At 38.6% G+C, this 17577-nt stretch overlaps 1 protein-coding gene across 5 annotated transcripts in view; it reads right to left on the bottom strand.

Annotated features, from left to right (window-relative positions):
* Positions 1 to 4931: 4931 nt before the first annotated feature.
* The window catches only part of Sbno1 (strawberry notch homolog 1), a 57499-nt gene continuing 44853 nt past the window's right edge, over positions 4932 to 17577 (bottom strand). For all 5 annotated transcript variants that reach the window (XM_015502421.2, XM_015502423.2, XM_048785509.1 and 2 more), the window contains 7 exons: positions 16759 to 16905; positions 16580 to 16674; positions 16394 to 16486; positions 11093 to 11230; positions 10228 to 10304; positions 8202 to 8395; positions 4932 to 6465 (listed from right to left, as the gene is read on the bottom strand). In XM_015502421.2, coding sequence (XP_015357907.1) covers positions 6323 to 6465; positions 8202 to 8395; positions 10228 to 10304; positions 11093 to 11230; positions 16394 to 16486; positions 16580 to 16674; positions 16759 to 16905 — 887 coding nt within the window. In that variant the 3' untranslated portion in view covers positions 4932 to 6322. The remainder of the gene's footprint in view (positions 6466 to 8201; positions 8396 to 10227; positions 10305 to 11092; positions 11231 to 16393; positions 16487 to 16579; positions 16675 to 16758; positions 16906 to 17577) is intronic.

Below are 17577 nucleotides of genomic sequence, written 5' to 3'. Positions count from 1 at the left end.
TTTAAAAAAAAAAAAAAAAAAAAAGAAGAAAGAAAAACAAAAACCTAAATACAGAATTTGTTGCTTCATGGTTGATCTTTTTACTTGCGCAAGAGTAAACCTTGTTGCTAGATGCAGCCGACACACTTTATTGCATGAGACAGATGTTTAGTTACACATATATCAAAATGGTGGGGACAGTCGATTCTGGACACTTGGTACCGTGTTCCCAGGACAATCTGAGGCAGCAGTGCAGCATCACTGAGAACAGTGCGTACCCTCCACACCAACGCTCCTGAACAGAGCAGCAACACAAAAAGGGAGACTGAAGAGAAAGAAGAGAACAAAGACAACCCAGAGTTCACATCCACCTCTGGTCTTTGGATTCCACCAGATGTCGTCTCAAGATGCACCATGTCGGACTAGTAAAGGAGGAAGATCTATGCCTATGTAGAAAATATCCTTTGCTCAAGGAGGTAGAACCTGGCAAAAGTTTTATTGCAGAGATACAGCATACCTCTTCACACCTCTCATGGTTGATGGTAGATACAAGTGGCTATTGAAAAATAATATCAGTAGTTGCAGATTCAGTATAAATCACAAACAGGATGATTTTTCCGCATAGTGGTGAGACTGCAATGTGCTATGTAGGAAAAAAGCTCTCTCTGTCCCCTAATTGGGAGCCAGAGGGAAGACTCCAGCTTCTTTACCCTCTTCAGTGCCACAAACACTGCCACAATGAGAATGGCCCTCAGTGCCTACAAGCCAGAGATACCTTCTCAGGGCAGGGTCTGGGTTAGAAGGCTGCAAGTGCAAAAGCCAGTTGTGTCTCCCCAAGGAACCTGCAGACTGACCTTCAGCCCTGAAGAGGCCAAAATTGCAAAATTAAAAAAGAACCAGCTCCCTCAGGCTTCCCTCCTTTATCAACTCTGCTGGACAGGTAATCTAGCCTAGCTGCACCCTGCCACCTGCTGCTGGGAGCAGAAAATACAGCAGGGCAACTTACGCTGGGAGGCTTTGTGACAGGCCCCAATGCCTGACACATCAAGTTCCCAAGACTCATCCAAATGCAGACAACATCGAAAATGTCAACTGGTCTACCAAGCTAAATAATAATGAATGAAATTTATACATGAAGGAAAGGCCCAGGAAGTGCTCACAGCAATCTTTCCTGAAAATTAGAGAGGAACATTTTTCTTAAAGGTGCAAAATCTGTAAGTAAAAACCCAATGTTGGGCTGGGGATATGGCTTACTTGGTAGAATGCTTGCCTCTAATACACAAGGCCCTAGTTCAATCCCCAGCACCATAAAACATCCCTCCACCCCACACACAAAAATCTTTGCTTCCTGCGTGATAATTGACACTGTCCCCATAAACCAGCCTAGGGCCTTCCCTATTGCTAACACTATTAGAACACATTACTCCAGCCCAGCTCCTACCTTCATGTCTGACCCAGTCAAGTCCCCAGGACTGGGGTGTGATTCAGTGGTAGAGAGCTTGCCTAGCATGTAAGAAGCCCTGGGTTTAATTCTTAGAACAAGGAGGCGGTGGGATTAAGTCCCCAACATAGGGGAGAGCAGCAGCGGAGGAGACTCACTGGTTGGCCCTTCAACAGAAATTGTGGTGTGCTGGAGGCTGTGGCAGCATTCACTGGTGGTGCTCTCCTTGGGAGGACAGATGTTCCTTAATGCACATTCTCTAAAGTCACCTGTCAACCTTCTACCAGGCTTGTCTCCCACCTGTTAAAAACACGCTCAACAAATTGCACCAAAAGCTGGGTTTGCTGCAAAGTACATTTCTGATTGTTCTATATGGTTTAAAAGTATAGCCAGCCCCAACTTCTTTAAATAAACACAAGGAATCTACAGCAGCAGCAGGCCATGAGCCACTGTTTCAAATGTTCCTGTCAGTGGAAAGCTGGAGCTCTGGGACTTAGTACAGGCCTGAAAATTTCAAGGGCAGAGGCAAGTCAGGTTTCCTGAAGAGTTAGGCTTGATCCCAAATGCACTGAAGAAGTTAGAGGAGCTTCAAGCAAGTTTTGGGATTTTTTTTTTTTTTTAAGATGTGAAAACATCAGGCTCACTACAGCCTCCAAAGAACATGAATGATGACAGCATCAGAAATGGCACTCAAGTGCACTCCCCCAATACAATGCACTGCACGTAGTAAAAACTGTAATAAAAATGCAAACAAGCATGTTGAAAAACATTAACACAAACCAGACAGGAATTCTATAGCAAAATGCAAAACTAAATACCAAAATATAGGAACAATTTCAAATAAAACAAGTTTTCCATACTTTCCTAAATTATTAAAAAAAAAAAAAAAGTAAGATGCCCCATTTGAGAAGTCAAAAGAATAAATAGGAATGAAGGGAAGAGGGGAAAGGGAAAAACAAGCAGGTAGGGTCCCAAATGTACAAGAAATATTTACATTCAGAATTCAAAAGAACTCTCATTTCTATATATACACACATATGTACACATATATAAGTACAGCATACATCTGAGAGTGGGCTCTAGATATCACCAACATACTCAGACAAAAATCTACTAGCTAATAAGCTTGAGTTGCATGTATCTAGATGTTTCTTTCACTTAAAAGTCACTGGCATTTGTAATGGACAATTGGCCTTGAATGAGGATTATTGTTCTGCAAATGCACTTGCTGAGCTGCAGCCAAACAGGGAATACTTGCTACATTCAGCAGCAGAGTGTGCATGGGGTGTGGTGTTAGCCACGCAGACCACAGACACAAGGGCGACAACAAATGCCCACTGTCACAGTGGTTGTATGCCATTGGGACTCCTGAACTAATCAAAACATTCCTCATCTGGATCCAGCCCAACAGTAGCTCCTTCATAGCACCATTCTTAGAAACTACCCAATACAGCTTAGGTCCATTTTTAAAATGAGATTACCTGGATAAGGCCCATCCTTCTAACATCTTACTAAGAAAAGGACCTGAAGGGAACTTCTGTCCCTACCTCTTAATGTAAGATGCAGCTATCACTTTAATCTATTGCTTTTTGCCCTCATGCTAAAATGGAAAGGGGGGTGGGGGTCCTAAGTGTAAGAGGTGTCCTGGCACCCCTTTTCTTCCCTGTTAGAAGTTGTTCTAATAGAGCATCATATGGAGACCAGCCAATCGATGCCTCAGGGGCTACAGTAAAACACTGTGACTCTAAAAGATTATATTCCTCCAAAGTTTCATAATCTAAAACTTTTACCTTTATAGATAGAGCAAACTCAAAACTGAAGGTTCTTCATTGTTGCAACTCAAAAAGGTTTCTGAAGTGCTACTGAATTAGAATAAATACATTCTCGCTCCCTCCATTCCCCCGCTACAGTGCTTTGGATGCTGGTTCTTGCTAATTTATATACATGTAAAGAGAAGATAAGAAGAGCATCTGCAATTTAGCAAAAGGAAAATTGCTTAATACATCCACTTTTTGATCAAATTTTGCTTAAATAAATACTTTGTTAATATTTTCATGAATTCAACACTGAAAACCTCTCTGGATAAGGCAGCTAGACTGCAGACAGAACCTGTGGTGTGTAGGCTGCTGAGTGAGGGGAACACCACTTCCCCAACTAGGACAACTGAGCAGCTCTGGACTCAGGGAATGGTTTGTACCATGATCAGCACTGTGAACTCTGAAACCCTGATGATTTACAATCAAATCCACATGCTCAGAGTCATATTGCTAAAGAGGAAAAAAGGCATTGGAGAGGCCGAATGGACTCACGTTGGGTTAACAAGGCCTCTGGGTATAGACGTGGCATTTAGATCCTGAAAAACACAAACCTATTTTAAACAGATTAGCTGTTGTGAAGACTTGATTTTTGACAGAAGCCCTTGAATGCTGGAGCTTCCCTGGCGGCCAACTTAGACTTGCTGACTTTTGTAGGAGCAAAAGTCAGATATTCACCTCCAGGGGTTGGGCACTAGCCCTCGGTGCTATACATGTACAACAGATGTGGGCATGTGGCACCCCAGCTCCCATCCATCCACACTGGTCACCTTTTGGAAATCTTTCAGATGCCTTGTTTCTGGATCTTATTTTTAAAATAAACAACAAAAAGGAGGTTCTACAAAGAACAGAACCTACATAGGCCCTTCTGTATCAGGGTGACTACTCTAAGAACAAACATGACAGCATGACCTGGGGTAGAGTGAGGGAAGTATCACTTAACAATCAGCCGAAGAATCCTTCTGCTGATGCTGTTCTGAAAACACCATAAAAAGCCAGGACCTGCTAAAACAGATGCCCTCACACCGAGAAAGGGGAAGAGTCAAACAATCTCATAGTACTTTTCCTGACCCCAACATTTTATCTCATGGGAGGGAGCAAATTAGATATGCCTCCCTTCCCCAGTGCACATCCACCTTACCACCAGCTGAAAAACAGAAGCACTAACTTGGAGGTTCTCCTGAAGGTGGACACAACTCTGCTCATGGCTGTCAGCTGGACCTAGTGGCTCTGACAGGGACACTGATGGGTATGTATATGGGTCACTGCCTGAGACACATGGACTAGACTGAGGATGAGAGTCTACTGGGCAAAGTGTACACAACAAGAAGAGTGACTCTCAATTTGTTCTTTAGGCACTAAGAATAAATAAATCCAAAGAAAACTTATTGGGTAAACATAACCAAACTCAGGTTGAAAGAAACAGAAGATGAAAGCCGTAAACTTTTCATCAGGTTCTATCACTTAACACACATCTCACTTAATTCTCTGGAAAATTTTAAAAAGTACAATAGGAACAATTCAGTTTTCGAAAGTATTGTCATGTTACCCTTTCCTCAACAATACCTCAAATTTAAGCAAATTTTATACAGACTCTAAAGCTACCTGGAATGCTGAGGCCATACCAACTTCTACAGAGCCCCATCAGACTATTTCTAAAAAGTCCCCAGTGAGGGCCTAAACAAGAGTCCACTTCATTAGTAATAATAACTTTTTTATTTAACATCTACAAGATATTGGTATCTTGCAGCTTTTGACCAGGTTTATACAATCTCAATTTTTCAATAGTGCAACCTGTGCAAGCAAAAAAAGGAGGGGCGGGGGGAGAAACAAAAAGACCAACTGTCCCCTCACTTGTTTTTATAAACATCTATTATAGGCGAAACAAAACTTACCCATGTTATAGATAAGTGTCTATTCACATTTGTACATTACCATTTTTAACAGCTTGAAATAAACTCTACAATGTCTTACAACATGTTAAACATATTCAAGTTACTGGGTAACAACGACAACAACATCAACAACAACAAAAAACACATACAGCAGAAGCCTCAAGTGTTTCCTCATTGTCTAGTTCACAACTCAAGTATGGTTTCCTGTTCATGAATGACAAAGTAAATTCAGATAATGAAAAAAAAAAAAAAGATTGTTTGCCAGATGGAAGCCAATTGTATTTCTTCCTAAAACTGTCCTTAAGGAAAATGTAACTTTAAGAAAAAGGGGCTTATAGCCATTTCTTGCAGCACACATTAGGAATACTATTAACACAGTAAAATTAACTTCTCAGAGTTTTATCACAAAAAAGGTATGTACTCATTATCTTGACAAGAAACCTGGGGCAAGAGGAGATGGGGGAGGGGGGTTTGCAGGGTTAGAAGCAATTCCCAGGTATAAACACTATAAAAATGCAATGACCAATGCTGTACACCTAAAAATGTTTCTCTCTGATACTTGACTCCTGTGTTAATCTTGTTTACGCATGCTTTCAAAGACATGCATGGTCAAAACAAAACTACAGAAGAACCCGAATGCATGATAATGCAACCTTTCATTTCATGCTTTAGTAAACCTATTGTTTAAGTTGGAAAAAGAAACCAATATATATTTTCTATAATTACAGACTTGAAACACATGCATCTGGGGATAATTCCCACAGCAATGACATGGATGTACTGTGTTAACCCTGAGCACTGTGTAACAGAAAATAAAGCCAGTTTGGGAAGTTCCAAGCATTTTAAATTGATTGTGGTTTGTAGCCTTTAACAAATCCACAAACAGACTCACTCTCTCACACATACACACACACACAGAACATACGTGCACACACATCCTCCTCTGCTCACCCAAAGTAAAAGCATACAGAAGTCCCAAAAGAAGCAAAAGGAAAGACACATGTACCACCAATGGCACTGCTGATTTTCAGTTTTCTTATCTATTCCAGGTTGTCCTTATTCCCCCAAAAATTAACTACAGAGAGCACAACTGAAAAAAATATATAATTCTTTGGAAACTGTCCCTGATTTTTATGCAAATAATATGCTCCCACAGCATTTCAGATACATCCGTTTTGAAACCTAACTTTTCTTTATGCGTTGCTCAAGTTGGCAATGCTCTGCGGGTGATGCTGCTGCCATAACTGTTTTTGTTGGACTGCAAGCTGTTGAGACTGGTCTGAAGTTGATAGGAGATTTATAAGAGGAGATACACAATTTGCTGGAATGATCAAACCTGCAATTAACAACAACAATTTTAAATATTGCTCAAGTAGACACCATACTGTATTTTATATCTTCACAGCATATTTAAAATGAGGAATAAACAATAATTTTGCCAAAAATTTAAACAAGTACCTAAAAACTGCAATGGTCCATTAAGATGTAACCTGATTCTTCAACAGTGTTTCCCACAAGCACTTCAAGCACATGTGTCTAGTTAACACCATCTTTTTTTCTTTTCTTTTTGGTACAAGGGATTAAACTCGGGTACTTAACCACTGAGCCACATCCCCAGCCCTTTATTTATATTTAAGCAGGATCTGGCTGAGTTGCTTAGGGCCTCACTAAGTTGCTGAGGCCTGAGGCTAGCTTTGAACCCACAGTCCTCCTGCCTTAGCCCCCTGAGCCGCTGAGATTGCAGGTGTGTGCCACTGCGTCCACCTAACACCATCTTCTCAATGAAAGATCAGAAGAGCAAAGTATAGCATTTCTCTGTCCACCATCATTCTGGCTCTGCAAAAATACGCAGAAATCTTCTTTGACAGGTACTAATACACAAAATGACATAAAACAAGAGTTACAAACTCAAATGCTCTTCCAAGCAGGTAACTTTGAAAGGACAACTGGAAATCATAGGTCCTGGTTATGGGAACTTCAAAATTTGTCATATGGGAATGTGAACTCAATGTTCCACATAAGACTTTTTTGAGAAACACGTGGAAATTCAGGCTTTTATATGAAACCTCTTGAGTTTTTAAATACTGGCAACTAAATCGTGAAAATCTGTTGCAACCAAAAATACAGCTGGTTACACTGAAGCTCACCTGTAATTTCAGTGACTCAGGAGACTGAGGCAGGGGGATCACAAGTTTGAGGCCAGCCTCAGCAATTTAGTGAGGCCTACATCAACTTTACAATACCTTATCTTGAAATTTTAAAAAAATTACAAAGGAGGGCTGAGGTTGTGGCTCAGTGGGAGAGCACCTGGCATATGTGAGGCACTGGGTTCAATCCTCAGCCCCACATAAAAATGATGAAATAAAATAAAGGTATTGTTTCAATCTACAACTAAAAAAAAATTTTTTTTTTTTTTAATTATAAAGGATTTGGGATGTAGCTCAGTGTGAAATGCTCCTGGGTTCAATCAGTACAAAAGCTAAAACTAAAAGTAAACTTGAAGGCTTGGCAGGGGGTGGTGGTGTCAAGTTTATGGAATGTCTTTGGCACATGGGCTATCAATCTTTAACCCACTGTACAAAAAGCAATGGCTATAAACTGAAAAACAATAACTGGTCCACTTGCTGGGACACTGAAACAAAGAGCAATAATTGGTCCACCTGATGGGACAGCTGTAGTTGAGCAAATGATGGGCTGCCACTCTGGTCTGTTCTTGCTTCCTGCAGTATTTGGAACATCCTCTGTGGCCAGTGGCTTTGAGTTCAGTAGCCTCAACCTAGCTCAACACAGAGCCCTAGGTAAGAGCCTGGGCTGTCTTTACCACAAGCAGCCCACCCAAAGAGCAGCAGCAGCAGGCAGTGGACCAAGACGAGCTGTAAGAAGCACCATAGGGACCATCAAATGAGAACTATAGCCAGATTGCAATGTCTGTTCAAAGACCTGCAAGTTCTGCACCCACTGCTGGAACACATTTTAGATCCATCTGGAATAAATCTGTTAGAAGAAAAACAAGAACAAGGCAGGATCTACTTTCTACCTACAACTCAAAACCAAAATGAAAATTAGGCTCACCTACAATCCGTTGTCCATCTTCTGTTCTTAGCCGAACTATTTGCATTTTCACATTTGTGCCACTGACAGATGCGAGAACACCTTCAACTTTTGTCCACACACTCAGCACTGAACCACATAATACATAATACGTGCGGCAGCGAAGACCTATTTCACAAACTAATCCCAAACTTGCTTTTTTGCAATTGCCACGCCTAGAAAAGATGGGGGATGGTTATGTACATACAAACATACATATTCATAAAAGGGTTTACAAAGCCTATCCAAATTTCAAATGGAAACCACGGTGCATTATTTGCCTTTAGTTTTTTATACATAATAATCTTTGGCATACTGGATTATCCTTCCAAATTATTCCAAGACTACAGCTGTTTGTGGGGCTGCCTAGGTGTAAAAGGGCTGACTTACTGTGTTAGTAAGCATTTTAACCACTTTTATATCTACTGTAGTAATGCTGTTTTCTGAAGCCAGTCATTTCTACATTATTAAATTGCCAATATACCAGTCTAAATCCAATTAATGGAAAAGGCCTCAGTAAACAAACAAAAAGAGACTACATGGAGAAAAAAGTAATACATACCAATATCTTATGGTCAAAGTTATTATCAACAGAAATCTTTCTGGTCAGGATCAAATCAAGATGAATTTAATACAACGAGTATGTATATAACTGTGTATATGTATCATATGGGTACGTTTTTTTTTTTGCTTATCACACAAAGCAAATGTTTTAGACAACTTTTGCAGGCTAACTTAAAACAAAAATTTTCCCCCTAATAATGGGCACAGAACCCAGGGACACTTTACTATTAAGGTATATCCCCCCATTTTAAATTATTTGAGACAGGGTCTCCCTAAGTTGCTCAGAGTCCTAATAAACTGTCCTGGATGGCCTTGAACTTGTGATCTTCCTGCCTCGGCCTCCCAAGTGTCAGGATTACAGGCATGCACCACCAAACATGGCTTAGAGGTTAACTTCTAAAAATATTTTATGTTGAAAGCTATAAAGTTTTCACTAACTGCCTTAATTATCTCAAAATGAAAACAAAAACACTGCTCCCATTGAAGAAAATTTATCTACCTGTATGAATAAAAAATCAAAATAAGCTTAGCACATTGGTGCATGCCTATAATTCAAGCAACACAACAAGAGGCAGAGGCAGAAGAATTTCAAGTTTGAGGTCAGTCTTGGCAAGTTAGTGAGATCCTGTCTCAAAATTTAAAAGGGTTGGAGATATAGGACAGTTGTAAAGCATGCCTGGCTTCAATTCCCATACTAACATAAAATCAACAAACTCTGAGCTCAAATTCACTTCTATTCTACAACCCTTTTCAGAGAATGGAACAGGCAGTATAAAAGTAGTACTGAATGTATGATAAAACACTGCAGAATACTGAAATACTGTAATAGACCCTGAAATGAACACAGAAAGGGGTGAGCTGGGGAGCCCAGAGGGATTAGCTCCAGGAAAGAACATCAAGTTTACTTGTGTTATGCAGCTACTTTGGGCATCTCCCAGTTTCTTAGAAGTTCCTTGGAGCTGGACACAGTAAAGCTTTAAAATAAATAAAAACAGGGCTGGGGTTGTGGCTCAGCAGTAGAGCACTTGCCTCGCATGTGTGAAGTACTGGGTTTGATCCTCAGAACCACATAAAAATAAACAAAATAAAGGTATTGTGTCCATCTAAACTGAAAAACTTGAAAATAAATAAAAATAAAGAAGGGAAAGAAGATATATAGGGAGGGAGAAAATAAGAAACTGAGAAGAAAAAGCAAGTTATAACACCAAGGATGACAGTTAACACCATACTGCTAGATAACAGCTGGGTGGAAATAATAAAGCATCAAGGAAGAGTCAGGGGATACCTGGACAGCATCTGGTCCACAAATGCCCAGGAAGAATTCCTGATGAAATCAACCAAGCCTAATAACAGCTAGCTTGTTCATTTACTCATAAAAGATAAAGTGTGTTTAAATCTTGACTGCTCTTTTAAAAAAAATGGTGAGAAACATGAAAATACTAACCAGTAAGCATGAGTACAAGTATCTGCAGATGAATTATACTGATCTAACCAGTGCACCAGGGCATCATCTGAGACTACCTATAAAAATAAAACAAAAATTCCATTTAAACAGTATTGCTTTGATTGTCTAATCCAGCCTTTAACTTCAAAGGCAGGCCAACTTAAAATTATTTCTATACAGAAAACCTAACCATTGTTATTAGCTGAATTTGAACACCACTCAAAATGTTTTGTGATTATAAGAGTTAATAATGAATTTCAAATGAGAATGGCTAGGAATAATAATTTAAGAGAATACTAAAAAAACAAAAACTAATCATAATATTACTTAAAACAAACAAGTTATTTGTATTTTCTAGAAATCATTGCGAGATACAAAAAATACCACTCACAAAAAAACCAAGAGTTGGTACTAAGAAATTTCAATCTCACACATCTTCACTTTTTTAAAACAAAATTCTAACTCCTGTCCTCAGCACTGAAGTGACCTTTACTGATAATATACAGTGTTTAAAATCATCATCATTAAGTGCTCAATGGTCAATAAAACATTAAGACTGGGATATTAGTGTAACAAAACAATATTTTTCTGAAACTTGTCCTTTAAACAGTAAACAAATAATGGGCTAGGGTTGTGGCTCTGTGATAGAGCACTGGTCTAGCATGTGTGAGACACTGAGTTCGATCCTCAGCACCATATAAAAAAAATAAACAAATAAAGGTATCATGTTCATCTACAACAACAAAAAAAAAAGTAGCCAAATAAAAATTGACAATTTTATGTCTAGAAGTTATTATTGACATAATTTTAACATCATAAAACAAGTATTAAATACGCAGTGCAATATATACAAATAAGAAAATACCTTCTTATATTTCTTTTTTAGATCAGCATAAATTTCTAATTTGAGCTGTTTCCCAGTATTTGGTCGATAAACCAAGAAGAGTTTCTTTTTAGGGTTTACTTCTTTAACTAAGATTGCAGTTTTCTTGTTGTTCCTTATCTATTAAAAGAAAAAAAAAAACAATGAGAAAATATGAAAATTTGATACTATAGATTTTAAAACACATTTTTGTTACATCATATCTTCAAATATAATCATTGAAAAGATTAAAATACCAAGACAGGCATGGTGATACACTCCTGTAAGGCTGAATCAGAAGGATCCTAAATTCATGGCCAGCCTTAGCAGCCATGAACTTAGGAGTCCCTGTCTCAAAGTGGAGGGGTAGGGGGGCAGTGGTGGCATCCTGGGGTATAGCTCAGTGGTAGAACATCCTAGGTTCAAACTCCTCAGTACCTCCCTGCCTCTCAAAAAAAGATTATGAAATGTTGAGAAAGGACCATAACACATGATTCAAGGGACTAGGGTGGCTGAGGCAGGAGGAATGCGACCCTGGGTTACCAAAAATGGAAGGAAAGAAGGGAGGGAGGGAGGGAAAGAGGGAGAGAGGAAAGAAACAGTAATGTTTAGACTTTAACAAGGCCATACCAGAGAGGCAGCAACATAAATCTGGCTAAAAACACAGGTTGAGGGCCATGGTATTCTTTAGAAAAATGTTAGAAATAAGCTTTTAAAGTATGAATGTCCAATACAGACAATTTTGCTTCTTCTAGTCTCTGTACAGTCAAGCAGTCTGAGAGGGAAAAAAATACATATAACACAACTACTAGACTATTATTTGTAATCTAGGTGGTATACATTAGGGTACCTCAGGAAAACTTTTTCATCTCTGCTTTATATTTTAAAATTTTCATAAAAACTGCTAGAGAAAGCTCTTTCAGTTGCAATAAAATTCAACCTCCTCCAAAATGCCCTCCAGAGAGCCTGGCCCTCTTGTCTTTGGGCTCTCCATCAACGCGCCCTTCCTTTCCCTGTATCCCAGGGTGGTTGTGAGTTGAAATGAGACAAAGCATGATGTCCTATATAAGCTTTCTGTGAACAGCAAGGCTATGACAGCAGAAAGCCAAAATGCTGAGCAAATTAAGAGTGACTAAGTATGCAGAAAAGGAAACTCTAAGGAAACATGGAAATTAAGTCTATATTTTTGACCTTTATTATTTTGGAGATTTGGGGTCTATGTTGCTCAGGCTGGCCTTGGTTCAAATGATTCTCCTGACTCAAGTCTCCTTAGTGGGACTACAGGCATGAACCAATATATTGGCTTTAAGAGATATGTGTAATTTATTATTTTTAAAACTTTTTTGGGGGCTGGGGATGTGGTTCAAGTGGTAGCGCGCTCGCCTGGCATGCGTGCGGCCCGGGTTCGATCCTCAGCACCACATACAAACAAAGATGTTGTGTCCGCCGAAAACTAAAAATATTAAAAATTTTCTCTCTTAACAAAACAAAAAACAAAACTTTTTTTGCAATACTAGGGACTGAACATGCTCTACCATTGGGCTGTAACCCCAGCCCTTCACATTTATTTTTTAAAATACATATATTTTTAGTTGTAGGTGGACACAATACCTTTCTTTTATTTTTATGTGGTGCTGAGGATCAAATCCAGTGCCTCAAGCATGCTAGGTGAGCACACTACCACTGAACCACAACTGTAGCCCCCAGCCCTTCTCATTTTGAAGAAAGGTCTCAATAAACTGCCCAGGGTAGTCTCCCAAACAGCTCAGATTAAAAGGTGTGCACTATACTTAGTCTTGGCTGAATATTTTTAATTTTTTTAAAATTTGGACTTATAAGAGGTATTTGAGGAAAAGGAATTATTTCTTCTTTAATAAGGTACAGAACTTCCAAGCAATTCTCTCTTTTTTTTTTGGTGGGGGGTACTGGGAATTGAACCCAGGAGTACTCGACCACTGAGCCACATCCCCAGCCCTATTTTGTATTTTACTTAGAGACAGGGTCTACACTGAGTTATTTAGCGCCTCACTTTTTGCTGAGGCTGGCTCTGAACTAGTGATCCTCCGATCTCAGCCTCCTGAGCCGCTGGGATTATAGACATGCACCACTGTGCCCAGCTCCAAGCAATAGTCTCTAGTATGGAAATGGAGGGAAAATTTTATAACACAAATGCTTTACCACCTCCTCCACACAATATAACAGCGCTCACTGAGCTATTAATTTTATATTATGATAAAAGCCACGTCTTACAATGGTTAAAAGGCAGTATTTCACTCTCTAATTTGTGGACGTTAAAGATGCTTTGTCTTTTACCTGTTCAAGTTTAAAAAAAATTTTTTTACTATAATTTACATAATTATAGTAAAGTCACAAAATAATAAAGGGAAAATTACACTTTTAAAGTTTCCATCAGATGATGTGAAACACACTAACTGTCCCTTAGAGGACATGCAATGTCCTATAAGTGTCATGCTAACTAGTTACAGTTACAAAATAAATCATCATGGTATAAGGGAAATAAAGGTGACCCTTTCCACTGCTGCTTAAGGATAGCACACATTATACACATAACGCATGTCTGCTTAATGCTGTGGAGGTTCAGAGACAAATGGCTGCACATTCCTGGAATGATGCCCCTCTAGAACTATTGCCCTTGGGATCCAGTCTCCGACTGCCATGTGGGAAACCAATTACCACATCCTTCTACTCAAGGGGAGCTAAAAATCAGAACTTTCAACCAATTCTGACAATAATTTCAATTAAAAAAACAACAGCACCCTATTTAAACTAATTAATCAAAATCCAATCTAGGGGAAAACCTGAATAAAATGGGTTATTTAGTGGTGCTGGGAATTGAACCCATACCTTGTGCATGGGAGGCAAGCACTCTACCAAATGAGCTATATCCCCAGCCCCTAAACTAGGTTAATTATTAACATCCTATTTGATTAATTGTTAACATCATAATTGTGATACTACAGTCTTGCAAAATATTACCATAAAGGGAAGCGGGCAAAGTATATAACGATTTCTCAAAAAAAATTTTTTTCTTTTTGTATGGAGAATTGAATCTAAGGGGGCTTGACCACTGAACTACATCCCCACTTCTTTTTATTTTAAGACATTTGCTGGTATTACAGGTGTGCACCACCACGCCTGGCTCTAAATTCTTTTAGATGCACGTGAATCCACATCCATTAAAAAAATTCTCCCAGCACCGCTCAAAACTAACAAGCAAGCAAGCCAGGCATGGTGGTATATGTCTATAGATACAGATACTCAGGAGGTTGCAGCAGGAGGATCACTTGAGCCCAGGAGTTCAAGGTCACCCTGAGCAACAAAATAAGACCACATCTTACAGAAAAGGAAAAAAACTCAAAACTCCAAAACTACAAACTAGAAGCCAGATGGTTTGAGGGCTCTACTTTAAATCAGGAACCAGCAAATTGGACTTATAGACCAACTCTAGCCTGAGGCTCCTAAGTTTAAGTACAGTTCAAAAAAGGAAGGAAAGAGAGAAAAAGAAATAAAAAAAAAAAGAAAGGATATATAACATAGACCAGAGATTACTTTCAAAACCTGACACAGTTATTATCAATTGGGCCTTTTACAGAAAGGTTAAGGGAATTATACTGTTTATGACACCATCGTATATGATTCCCTCATGCACTTATTTATTTTTGGCACTGGACATCCAACCAAGACCTTGCATATGCTAAGCACTCACTCTACCACTGAGCTACATCTCCAGCCCCACTGCAGTTGATCTCTGTCTTTACAGCTGTCACTCCATAAATAGTTCCAAAATGTGAATTTACAACCAATGGAATATTGTCCATCCTTTTCAAAAAGGAATGAGGAGGCTCCAACACATGCCATAATATGAATAAACCTGGAAGACATTAGACTAAGGGAAATAAGTCAGACATAAAAAAGCAAATATAGTATGATTCAATTTACATTAGGTATCTAGAATAGACAAATTCATAGAATAAGTAGAACAGTGGTAGCTGGCATAATGGGGCATTATGGCTTAATGGTCTGAGTTTGGGATAATTAAAACTTTTGGACAGAAGTTGGTGATGGGTTGCAAAATACTGTGACTATAATTAATGCTACTGAAATGTATCCTTCAAAATAATTAAAATAATATGTTTATATAATATAGGTCCACATAAACAAACAAACAAATAAATAACATTAATATAAGCCCCAATACGGGAGAAAGCCAAAAAAGAAGAATATGAGAAATAATTCAAAAAATAAAATTTATAAAATTTTCTGAAATAAGATTTGAAACTACTGAAAGCATAAAACATTCCTGACAATATAGTGAAACTACTATATTTATTTATTTACCAGGGACTGAATCCAGGATTGCTTAACCACCAACCCACATCCCCAGCTCTTTTTTATATTTTATTAGAGACAGGGTCTCTCTGAGCTGCTTAGGACCTTGCTAAATTGCTGGGTTTGATCTCACAATCCTCCTGCCTCAGCCTCCTAAGTCGATGGGATTATAGGCATGCACCACTGCATCTGGCAAAATTACTATATTTTAAAGAGAACATTCTTTGAGCATTTAGGCAAAAGAAATAAATTAAAAATGAAAGAAAGGGGCTGGGGCTGGAGCTCATCGGTAAAATGCTTGTCTTGCATGTGTGAAGCCCGGGGTTCAATCCTCAACACCACATAAATAAAATAAAGGCACTGTGTCCACCTACAACTTAAAAAAATAAATTAAAATAAATAAATAAAAAAGAAGAAGGAAGAAAGAAAGAAACAAAGAAAGAAAGACCAGAGCACCAGAAACTTTGAGGACAACCTTTTATCCCAGAAGAACACAGTAGCACATTTAAGATGCCAAGGGAAAAAATGTGAACCTATGACTTTGTCTATGGTAAACATGTCTCTTAAGTATAGGGGCAGAGAAAAACTGACTAGCTGGCAGCAACTCAAGGCAATATTCCCACAAGCACTTCTACATCACTCAAAAAAAACCTCCAAAAAACAACAAAAAACCCATGAAGCATTAAGAAGATTAAAGAAAACTGTTATATTATTTTTTAAAAAGATTTGATTTACTAAGAATAAATTAAAATTATGAACTTGAGTGTAGTAGTGACCCTGTAAATATATTAAGTAAAAAAGCATGTAAAACGGATAAACATACAATCACAAGAATAAACCATCACAACAGAGACAGAAACAACCATAAATGTACAAAAAAAAGGGAAGAGACAGATGCTGGCAGTAAAAAGCATCATGTATTTGAGCAGCCAAGATCCAAAGGAGACATCGTACTTGCAGTGACAAGTAAAAGCCGTCATCTGGTCCTGTCAGCTCCGCCCAAATCTTGGTTGCTTCCTCCCAAGACATTCCCCTCTCTACACTAATCTGTAAAAGAAATCACGGGATTTAAATTAAATTAGCTCTGTAAATGCCCATCACACAATCGAACACGAACATGAACACACTTTTTAAACTTACTGTGTATAATTCTACGTGGCCAGAAGTTGAATATCCTGGAGTCAGAAACTTCTTAACATCACTTTTCCTCACCTTTTCATCTCCAGAACCAAGATCTTAAATGAGAAAAAAGCAACATGTAAATGTAAAATGAACACTGATTAGGAATTCATGTGACATGTTAAAAATTCCTCACTTACCTAGGATTCCCATATCATATCTTCCATTTTTTTTGGCATTTTGCACAACGGCAGTAAGTGTGTCCGCAAAATACTGAAACAATGCATTCTGCTGATGTACCTCCATGCCCAGAATTCTATTTAAGAATTTTCCTATGTTGTTATAATCTGCAACAAGATTATATGAACAATTTCATGCATTCAAATGTTAATTAAAATTCTTCTTATCCCTCGAGACAAACTTCAACTTCCACATTATTTTGCAAAGTCTTCCCTTTCAACTCTTATGCTGTCCCTACAATAGGGCTATAATTTGCCCATTTCTACCTTTAGCCATTAGCACTGTAGTGCACATTCAGGACATGTTGGCAAATTGATTTTTGGCGTTTTCAACTTTGCTAAAGGAAAATTATGAACACAATTTAGAACTGGTTCATCAACATTAAATCTTCACTCAAGTTGGGAGCAGTGGCACATGCTTGTCAGCCAAGCTACTTAGGAGGCTGAAGCAGGTGGACTGCAAGTTCAAGGCCAGCCTGGACAACTTGTAGGACCCTGTCTTTTTTTTTTTTGAAACTGCCTTTTAAAAAAAAACTTATTTTTATTTTTTAGTTTTAGGTGGACATAATATCTTCATTTTATACTTATGTGGTGCTGAGAATCGAACCCAGTGCCTCACGCATGCTAGGTGAGTGTGCTACTACTTGAGCCTCATCCCCAGCCCAAGACCCTGTCTTAAAATAACAAGGCTAGGGATACAGGTCAGTGGTAAAGTGTCCCTGGCTTGAATCCTCATCACCATAAACATATACAAAAAAACTTAGAACTAAGTTCTAAGTC

This window comes from Marmota marmota, unplaced genomic scaffold (genome assembly GCF_001458135.2).
Source record: "Marmota marmota marmota unplaced genomic scaffold, marMar, whole genome shotgun sequence".
Classification (NCBI taxonomy): domain Eukaryota; kingdom Metazoa; phylum Chordata; class Mammalia; order Rodentia; family Sciuridae; genus Marmota; species Marmota marmota.
The sequence above is the reverse complement of the archived record's forward strand: the minus strand, read 5'-3'. Positions and strand labels throughout refer to the sequence as shown.